Source organism: Clupea harengus, chromosome 25 (assembly GCF_900700415.2).
Source record: "Clupea harengus chromosome 25, Ch_v2.0.2, whole genome shotgun sequence".
Classification (NCBI taxonomy): Eukaryota; Metazoa; Chordata; class Actinopteri; order Clupeiformes; family Clupeidae; genus Clupea; species Clupea harengus.
Window position 1 is genome coordinate 1717624 of NC_045176.1, and position 11315 is coordinate 1728938.

At 44.4% G+C, this 11315-nt stretch overlaps 1 protein-coding gene across 2 annotated transcripts in view; it reads right to left on the reverse strand.

Annotated features, from left to right (window-relative positions):
* The window catches only part of plpp2a (phospholipid phosphatase 2a), a 28727-nt gene extending 18431 nt beyond the window's left edge, over nucleotides 1-10296 (reverse strand). The window contains exons 1-2 of one of the 2 annotated variants that reach the window (XM_031562964.2): nucleotides 9840-10294; nucleotides 9595-9694 (exon numbers count right to left, since the gene is read on the reverse strand). In XM_031562964.2, coding sequence (XP_031418824.1) covers nucleotides 9595-9670 — 76 coding nt within the window. In that variant the 5' untranslated portion in view covers nucleotides 9671-9694; nucleotides 9840-10294. Of the gene's footprint in view, nucleotides 1-9594 lie in introns of both variants that reach the window. The other variant, XM_031562963.2, reaches the window with a different exon arrangement.
* Between the last annotated feature and the right edge of the window lie 1019 nt (nucleotides 10297-11315).

Below are 11315 nucleotides of genomic sequence, written 5' to 3' on the forward strand. Positions count from 1 at the left end.
TCTTCCATCCACCTCTCCCATGGTTTCTCACCATCCTCCCATCTCCCATCTCTCTCTCCTCCTTTCCCATCTCCCTCTCTCTCTCGCTCTCTCTCCCATGGTTTCTCACCATCCTCCCATCTCTCGCTCTCTCTCTCCTCCTTTCCCATCTCCCTCTCTCTCTCGCTCTCTCTCTCTCTGATGGTTTCTCACCATCCTCCCATCTTCCTTTCCCATCTCTCTCTCCCCTTTTTTTTCTCTCTCTCTCTCTCTCTCTCTCTCTCTCTCTCTCGTCATCTCTTATTCTACCCCTCTCACTCTCTCTCCATCCTTTGTTTCTGCATACTGGGTGCTCAGCAGTGTGTGTGTGTGTGTGTGTGTGTGTGTGTGTGTGTCTGCATACTGGGTGCTCAGCAGTGTGTGTGTGTGTGTGTGTGTGTGTGCATACTGGGTGTTCAGTAGTGTGTGTGTAGATCAGACGATAATCCTGAGCTCAGACATAGCACAAAGGAATGCATCACCCTCACTTTCTAACACCCAGCCACATACCCCCCCACACACACACACACACACACACACACACATACACCAACACACACACCCACACCCACACACACACACACACACACACACCCATACCCCACACACACCCACACACCCCCATACACACACACCCCCACACACACAAACCCACACCTCACCCCACACACACACCCCCACACCTTTTACTTTATGAAAGGATATAGCCCATCATGATCCTGAAGAAAATACTGACAGTATGACCTCACACACATGTGCATGGATACGAACACGAGTGTGCACACACACACACACACAAGCACAGAAACAGACACACACACACACACACACACACAAACAAGCACAGAAACACACACACACACGCACAAAAACACACACACACACACACACACACACACACACACACACACACACAAGCACAGAAACACACACACACACGCACAAAAACACACACACACACACACACACACACACACACACACTCAGACAAGCACAGAAACACACATGCACACAGACACACACACAGTGACACACATAGAGATACACATAGAGACACACACATCTCTTCCACAAGCACAACAGAAAGCAACATAATAACAGGAAAAAGGTGGCAGCTTCTGCTCCTTATCTCCAGCCCTCCCCATCTCTGCACTGTGAAAAATTATTTGGCCTTTTTGTTATCTTAACTTAAACTCTTTTGTCAAGTTGACCTGGATTCACCAGTGGTGTTCAGATAACTTAATAATCTGTGTTTTTGTCGTGTAAACTAATGGCACAATTTCAATCAATTGATACAAATTAATATTTCTTGTTGGTTCCACAACCGTCATTAGTTCACTTGCGTCTGGCTCTGCATCACCTTTCGCACGCATGCGCAAATATACCCCGCGTGAATCCCTTCGATTTTCTTCGGCTGTGGAGCGGTTGACATTTTGACCAACCGCCATAAAAATCAAAAAAGAAGAACAAGAAGGATGCCATTTTGTGCTTGGATGGTGATGGGAATGTTGTAGGCTCCAACAACGTGGTTTTATGGTGAGTAAAGTTCGCTTTACGAATTTGTTTTTTATTTCTTTATGATTTGAGTTTTGTTTGTAGGGCCAAATAGAAACAGAAAATAGATGATGGTAAAATCTGTGTTGAACTGACCGTGCAAACCCACAAGCTAAGCACTTGCTAACCGAAAAGCGGCATTGAAGATTAGCTAGCTACAGTAGCTAGCTAGCTAGACTGTTTGCTTTATGCAGGACCAGCAGCAAGATAACGTCGACTAGAATCACATGATCTTAACATTGGTTTGAAACATACATTTGTTAATCTAAAGGACAAACGTTCAAAATGAAATGATAACGGCAAAGTATTAGGCTATATTACGTTCTTTTGTAACCATTAATGCTAGCTAGCTGGTTGCAAGAAGGACTGGTTAGCCAAGTATATTGCTAGCTCATGTTAATGCATTTTCACCTAGTTTAAGCCTGGTCATGCTTGAATATTGGCTGTTGAGGGCAGTTTTAGTTGTATGAGGGCATGTAGAAAAATAAATTGAAAAGAATGCAGTGTTTTTATTCTGGCTCATAAGGCAGAAGTGGTGGTTAATATTGCAGGGGAGACAGTGGTACAGTAGGTAGAGAAGGCGTTTAGTGATCAGAAGGTTGCTAGTTCGATTCCCTGTCGAAGTGTCCTTGAGCAAGACACTGAACCCCTAATTGCTCCTGATGTGCAGTGTGCCATCAGTGTAAATGTGTATACATTGTAAGTCGCACATATGTAAGTCGCTTTGGATAAAAGCGTCTGCTAAATGACTAAATGTAAATGTAAATGGTTAGGTTAGCTAGCTAAGCTACTCATGATCATGAGCATGAGCATGCATGTGAGCGTGCACCTGCACCATGCCTTCATTTGGCTCAAGCACCACAATTGAAAGCCCAATTCCTAATGAAGGATTACATTTAGCAATAACATTAAATTAATGATGGATAATTAATTGATAACTGAATAATTTAATTAAATAATTTTAACAATAATTTATTGGGAACACACAGCCTCATAAATTGAAGAATTGTATGTAACGTAGCGTAAGACCATTGATATGAATTTGCCTGCAAGAACCCATGTGGCTCTTTATGACAATCTATTGATTAAAAACCGTATTGTGTTTTTCAATAGACTAGACTGTATTGAAGTGTAGAAAAATGCATTGGCCACTAGGTGATATCTCAATGCTTGTAATGGTCTTTTAATCTTTCTCATCTTTTAATTGAAAGTAGGTGTATGAGGTGTATGACTATCTATTTAATAACATTCTGGTATTTGTTGCACTTAGTATGCTAACACTATATTTTCTTTTCTCCCGAAATATATGATTGTACTGGACTGGGTAGACTGGCTGATTCATGTTTTGGAGCTGCAAGTTTTGCACATTTTCTTCAGGAAATCAACATATTCTTATCAGATATTATTAATGTAAGCTCAAGAAGACCTTTTTTGATCGACTTGACGAGTATGTGCCAAGATTCTTGCGGTTGTACAGGGCGAGAGATGGCCAATGTCCAATCTCTTGATGATGATGTGAGTATTTGTTTTTCTTTAGTTTAAATCAAAATTTCCTTCACAGTGTTTCATGTCTGTTAGAAATCATATTCTCATGCAACACTTATGCGACTAGATGATAAGAGATCTGTCCAGAATATTCAGTGTGCTTTATTGCAGAACTCGAACCAACGTAGGAGAGCAGTTGTCCTTCTTGGCCTTCCTTACTTCCTGAGAGAGCAGCCCTCTAAGTTCTTCAAGATCTGTGAGGTATGTGAACATCTCTTCGTTGTTTGATTTGAGAGTTTACAGTTTAAACAAAGAATTAGCATTTGTATTCTGTTATCTAGGCCTAAAGTAAGCCGGTTTTGTCTGTCACACACGCCCACACATACATGAAATAAATAAATATAAATGTTATGTGTTCTTGTACATCATGTTGTTTGCTTATTTATGTATGTTATCAGTTTTGTCAGAATAGCTGGTAGTGCATAGAAAAGGGCTTTTGTCATGTTAACTTAAGCAATGAGTTAAGATAACTAAGATTTTTAAGGCAACCAAGTCAATTTCTTGAATTGTTAATACAGCAAGATATATATAGTTAACCTGAGGAAGATCCTAGTCAAGACAAATTAAAAATACACATTAATACAACTACAAATCTACAACTACAAATGTATTGTTTGTTGATTTAACGTAAACTGAGGAGTTGACTCAATGCATCCCATGCACAAATGAGTTAATATGATGTATAATTTCAAGTCACATTAACTAAGATAATGTTGTGTTAACAAAGATTCTTCAGTTGATGGAACACAGTCTGAGTTAGAATATTAGTCAGATCAACAAGCTATCTTTGGTTGATTCAAGTTGATTGCCGCGTTGTGCTAACTTACTATATGAGTTTCATTGAACTCAAAATGTTAAGGCAACCAGGTTACTTACTTTTTTTAAGTTAAAACAAATCATTTTTTACAGTGTGTGTCCACTTCCTTCTTCCCCTTTCTCTCTTTCCCTCCCTCTCTTTTCCTTTACATCTCTCAACCCACATACCAAACACACACACAGGTACCTAAAACCCCACAGTCAGATACCACCACCACCACCACCCACACACACACACACACACACACACACACACACACACACACACACACACAGATACCTAAAACCCCACAGTCAGATACCACCACCCCCCCCCCCCACACACACACACACACACACACACACACACACACACACAGATACCTAAAACCCCACAGTCAGATACCACCACCCCCCCACACACACACACACACACACACACACACACACACACACACACACACACACAAACACACATGAACAGAAGCAAACAGGAAACTGCCCTGTGTAACAGAGCTCACAGGAGAGGAGGAGAGGAGGAGAGAGTAAGTGTTAAACCTGGGTAGGTTAACTCGGAGTGAGTGTTAAACCTCTGGGTAGGTTAACTCGGAGTGAGTGTTAAACCTGGGTAGGTTAACTCGGAGTGAGTGTTAAACCTCTGGGTAGGTTAACTCGGAGTGAGTGTTAAACCTGGGTAGGTTAACTCGGAGTGAGTGTTAAACCTGGGTAGGTTAACTCGGAGTGAGTGTTAAACCTCTGGGTAGGTTAACTCGGAGTGAGTGTTAAACCTGGGTAGGTTAACTCGGAGTGAGTGTTAAACCTCTGGGTAGGTTAACTCGGAGTGAGTGTTAAACCTGGGTAGGTTAACTCGGAGTGAGTGTTAAACCTGGGTAGGTTAACTCGGAGTGAGTGTTAAACCTCTGGGTAGGTTAACTCGGAGTGAGTGTTAAACCTGGGTAGGTTAACTCGGAGTGAGTGTTAAACCTCTGGGTAGGTTAACTCGGAGTGAGTGTTAAACCTGGGTAGGTTAACTCGGAGTGAGTGTTAAACCTGGGTAGGTTAACTCGGAGTGAGTGTTAAACCTGGGTAGGTTAACTCGAAGTGAGTGTTAAACATGGGTAGGGTAACTCGGAGTGAGTGTTAAACCCCCTAATGGAAGAGTCTTATGGCCTTGTGTGTCTAGGAGAATGAAGCCATGGGACTCTTCCTGTTCAGGGAGGATGATGAGGGAGTGACAAGGAGGAGAGAAAGGACACTCATCTTTTACAGATAGATTATCACTTCCTGTTCCCACAATCATGCCAACACACACACACACACACATTCTGCTGTTACTCAGTAATTATGTGGAACGCCCAGCTGTGCCAGGATGTGATTCCCGAGTCAGTTTTCCTCAGAGCCTGTGTGTGTGTGTGTGTGTGTGTGTGTGTGTGTCTGCATCTTCTGAGTCAGTTTTCCTCAGAGCTCTGATGCATCTTCTGAGTCAGTTTTCCTCAGAGCCTGTGTGTGTGTGTGTGTGTGTGTGTGTGTGTGTGAGCCTGCATCTTCTGAGTCCGACTAAACAACTCCATTCGGCTATTCCCACACCAGTTTGCCCCAGCCTAACCCAAATACACAAACAGCACACCCAGTGGCCCCCGCAAACAGGGCACCCAGTGGCCCCCGCAAACAGCACACCCAGTGAGCATGCCTCCAACACAGACCTCAACAGAGACCTCAGACTGAGCATGCTCACAACACCACAATTCCTATCCGCCAAGAACACCCAGACTGAATATGAATTCAGCGGTGATTGAGTGTGTGTGTGTGGATATGAATCCCTATCCGCCAAGAACACCCAGACTGGATATGAATCCAGCAGAGATTGAGAAAGCAAGAACATGTGTGTGTGTGTGTGTGTGTGTGTGTGTGAATCCAGCAGAGATTGAGAAAGCATGGATCTACTGCAACAACACTAGAGATACAGCAAAAGGTTTTCCATGACCTCACTTCCTGGGAAAGGCCACACTTGTAACTCCACCTACTAATCCAACACCCACCACCACATCAACTTCCCTATGTGAGCCAGCATTTCTCCACCAGCCAATCACCTCTCTTATTTCATTTCTCCACCACCCGATCACCTCTCTTATCTCATTTCTTTCTCCATTACAGAATGAGGACTCACACCTTGGATCACCTCATTAGTCAGGCACCGACCCAGATCTCTGACCCCCTGAACTATGACCCCTGAACTATGAAGACCTCAGAGTTCCACACAAATCTGACTGCCCTTTTTCCTTCACTCCTTTATCATTTGAGATCAATCAATTGTATTGATTACTAATCACATTGCAAAGCTGCTGGATATGTGCGTTGACTGATAAAGCAGTAGAATCAGAAGGTGCATTGATTGTATGGGGTTAGGGTTATGGGGACACCAGGAAGGTGCATTGATTGTATGGGGTTAGGGTTAGGGGGAAGCCAGGGAGGCAGCCGAGAGACTATCTTTAGTTTATCAGCACAGCGGTGTCAAACTGCCCAGGGGCCTCCAGAGGTGAACTGCATAGATCAATCATATATGTTCACACACACACACACACACACACACACACACACACACACACACACACACACACACACACACACACACACACACACACACACACACACACACACACACACACCCCTAAGCCGTATACAGTCTGAAAGAGCAGATTTTTGAGCAGAGCGCAGGAGGTTGGCGCAGTAGGTGAATATGGCACCATTCTGGCCCTGATCTGGCCAACAACGGTTGCATTGTGTAAACTGATCCCAGCAATATCTTACCTGCTGCTTCAAGACCTGCTGATTATTCTCCTTCCAAAGGCTAACCACCATGGACAGGCATACCACCACAACTAATTATGCCCTTTTTTAAAAGTGGTGTGTTTGTATGTATGTATGTATGTATGTATGTATGTATGTGAGAGAGAGAGAGAGAGAGAGAGGAGTGTAGAACCCTGAGTGTAGAATGTGTTGAAATGTCACTGGGGGACGCAAGACAAAAGCACCACGGCAACCTGCAATCACCTCGGGATGTCACCATGGCAACCAAAGGGGGCCCACACACACACAACTATTGGAGACTGACATTTCAAGACTAATACAAACTTTCAATAGTACACATTTACACCAGTTTTTCCCAAACAGCAACTTGTTCGGGTGTTTTTCCCAAACAGCAACTTGTTCGGGTGTTTTTCCCAAACAGCAACTTGTTCTGGTGTTTTTCCCAAACTGCAACTTGTTCGGGTGTTTTTCCCAAACAGCAACTTGTTCGGGTGTTTTCCCCAAACAGCAACTTGTTCGGGTGTTTTTCCGGCCCAGAACCGTCTTTGGGTCCAGCAATGGTCTAGCTAGCACAGATCCAGACCACACCCCTTCCCGCGCAGACCACGCCACGCCCCTTCCTGAGTGAGTTGCTGTCTGGATCTGTTTACACTCATCTGCCAGCTTTCAATGTTTTAAAAACGGGACAAAATGTGTTCTCTTTCAATTATACACAGGACAAAATGTGCTCTCTTTCAATTATACATGTGTGTGTGTGCTTGTGCGTGTGTGCGTGTGCGTGTGCGTGTGCGTGGGTGTGTGTTATTTGCTTGGTAAAACAGAATGGCACCCATCAGAAATGTTTCCAGAAAGTACATCTTCACGGATCGTTAAGAAAAACGAAGATCATGTCTGCTCCCCAACATGTTTAATCAGGACCGAAGTAGATAACAGAGGCCTGGGCCCTAGTGTGGGTGTGTGTGTGTGTGTGTGATTGTGTGTGTGTGTGTGTGATTGTGTGAGTGTGTGAGTGTGTGAGTGTGTGCGTGTGCGTGTGTGTATTATGCTGTGTTCGCCCATTCAATGACATGAAGTCTTTGTTGCCACTCAGTTGAACAGGCTACGGAGACAAAACAGCAAATATTTGTCTTTGCCAGACAATAGGAGACATGGAGACAGGGTTTAAGAGAGGAGACAAGGTTTAAGAGAGAAGGAGACAGCGTCTAAGAGAAGGAGACAGCGTCTAAGAGAGAAGGAGACATGGAGACAGCGTCTAAGAGAAGGAGACAGCGTCTAAGAGAGAAAGAGACAGCGTCTAAGAGAGAAGGAGACAGCGTCTAAGAGAGAAGGAGACAGCGTCTAAGAGAAGGAGACAGCGTCTAAGAGAGAAGGAGACAGCGTCTAAGAGAGAAGGAGACAGCGTCTAAGAGACATGGAGACAGCGTCTAAGAGAGAAGGAGACAGCGTCTAAGAGAGAAGGAGACAGCGTCTAAGAGACATGGAGACAGCCACACACACACACACACACACACACACACACACACACACACACACACCTGGGAATCCCAGGCAAGTTTCAACAGGATACAGCTAGCACCACTACAACCACACACACACGCACACACTAATACACACATACACTGCTGTCACTACACTCTCTCCCTCACTTACACACACACAAATGCAGTGAGTGAAGAATGTGGAGCTAAATGTGTAGAAAACAGGCCTTCTCCACCTCACACACACACACACACACACACTCTCACACACACACACACACACACACAAATGCAGCGAGTGAAGAATGTGGAGCTAAATGTGTAGAAAACAGGCCTTCTCCACCTCACACTCACACACACACACACACACACACACACACACACTCACACACCTCCCTCTGAGCAAGCACACACACACACACACACACCTCCCTCTGAGCAAGCACACTCACACACACACACACTCACTCACACCTCCCTCTGAGCAAGCACACACACACACACACACACACACCTCCCTCTGAGCAAGCACACCCCTGCGGTGCCATGGCAGCGCCCGTCTCAGCTGGAGGGAAACCCTGCGTCTGTGGCATGCTGCTGATTCATGGGCCAATCATCCGCGACACACACACACACACGCCAATCATCCGTGACACACACACACACAGCCCCCATGTGTCAATCATCCATGACACCCACACACCCCATGGGCCAATGCCATCTCATTTTTAACTGGAAGTACATATTCACACGTGCAAACAAACTGTCATATTTGCAACATCGTTACAAGACTTTTTTTTCCCAAACTCTTCAATGGTTGTGTAAGTGTGTGTGTCTTCAAATGGTTGCAAATGACAAGGCAGGTGATTACTGACTATTCGTCTTAACCCCCCCATGCCACGACACATTCGGGATTTTAATTGCCCTGATTCAAGTAGTTTTGACGTATAAATTACTTCATTTACACATTACACTGAGTTTAAAACGGAGGTCGTGGGTTGGCAAACACTGTGTCATCTGACCATATTAGACGTGTAAACACGACGAGGTGAAACGATCAGTAAGCCCACTACTGCCTGCGCCAAGGGAATCTATCACTTCGGAGGGAACAGCCTGCCGAGGTCTCATTAGGTAAGCGCGGCGGGCAGGTATCTACAGGTATACTATGGTAAACACGCGTTAAAAACAAGCACATGCTGTTCTCTAACTAAGCGGGATTGGACTAAACACTCGACTAAATTTAAATAAAACAAACTAGCATTGCGCACAGGTGCTTTCGACACCTTACCTGAAGAGTTTTAGCACAATTATTCATGCGCCGTATGAGTGCTGATAAAACAGGCTTGTGAGCCTAACCTACTTTTCTGCCGTGATGGGAGGATATTGACCAACTCACCCACAATCACACAAAGGACGTCCACCAGAATGTACATTTTCCTCTTCTGTTCCGTCATGGCTAGATCTTTCCTCATCAATATGTCGTCTCAGTTGTCTCCCTTGGTATGGTAGCGCATGTGAGTAAAAGAGACTTGGGTAAATACAAACTCAACTCAACGTAGCCTTGTATATATCTCTGTACTATAGTGCTAAACTGTTGACGGTAACCCGATATGCGAGTTCTTCCGGATCGTCGTCCCCTACCTGTGCGGCGCGTAGGTAGAGGTGTGTTGGGGAAAGCTTGTGCTTCCTTCGGAAATTGCGAACAAAAGTTGCGGTCAAGTCACTGCTCGGGGGCGCGTGAGTCGTGCGCTTCGGGCATGCTGAGTCCCTTATCAGAAAGAGTAAAAGCCCTGTGTCGAGAAGTGACCACCCTTGCGGATTTTAGTCCATGAGAGCGCGCTCACTTGGCTACTTCTACTCGCGGCACGTCCACTCCCCGACACTGACGTCAGATCAGATTGTTGTCTTCCTTTTTCTGAACAGCGGGAGGTTACAGCTGTTGAAGCGCAGAGTTGCTGTAAATCCTTTAAAGATGAAAGAGGTGGCCTAGGAAACGTGCACCGAAAGCATGCTTTCATGCGTCCTGTGCTCATCCAAAGTTATCTGGCGTACAACTGGGATCTCTCGGGCTGTGGCCTTATAAAAGAGAAACGAGTAGAGAGACAGCGCCGCCGTTGAAGAGACTCTTACCCATTCGAAGAAGAGATATGACCCGTGAAGCTATGTAATAGTATATGGATATAATGTGTGTCCATGTAAGAAATGGTCTCAGATAATCTTTGGCCTGTTTATTTATGATTTATTTTGCTTTTATATTATACATTATACCTATTATTTCGCTGCAGCTATGCCTAGTAATACATTAAGTAGGCATAATTGTTTTACCATAGATAGGTTAGACATATGTGTTTTACCATAGATAGGTTAGACATATGTTGAATTATCGATATTGCTTACTTTGCTACATTCTCGATAAAAAAACGCCAGAATTACTTTCCCACTCAAGACACTAGGCAGACTAGGCCTAACGATTTGGACAGTGGACGTTTTACTTGCAGACAGAGATTTAATGAATAGATGGGAGTTAGTATTCACTCAAATAAAATATATTATTTGAAAGAAAAAAATCGTTTTGAAAAGGTTTGGCAGATGCCCACAGATAAACGTGTTCAGAAAACGGGACTTCGCTTTCGAAGCGAGTCCCACACTCTTTGACCGCAACGAGGGGATTTTCCAACCCACCCGGACAGATACAGAGACCACAAACTCTGCCCGATCCACTCCCTGTCTTTTGACAAGGGAAAAGACTGTGACAGCCAGTAGCCCTATCTCTTAGCTGCAGCGTTAACCCCAAGACCCGTGTTGGCACGCCGCCTATCTCCCCCAGTGCACGCGCAATCTGCAGTGTGTGCAGGACGGTGACGAGCCTCCCACTCATCTCACTCCGGCCTTGTTGATTTTGTGTGGTTTCTGGTAAAGTAAACTTTGACGTCTCTTCCACAACTTCAAAACTGCCAAGTATGTTCTATCACTCCAGCCTTGTTCTTTTGTTCAAAAGTTGTATATTATTATTATTATTGTTATTATTATATAAATCTAGCATGGTTTTGTGTTATTTCTGTTAAAGTCAACTTTGAAGTCTCTTCCACAACTCCCAAGTACGTTTCTTTTTCTACT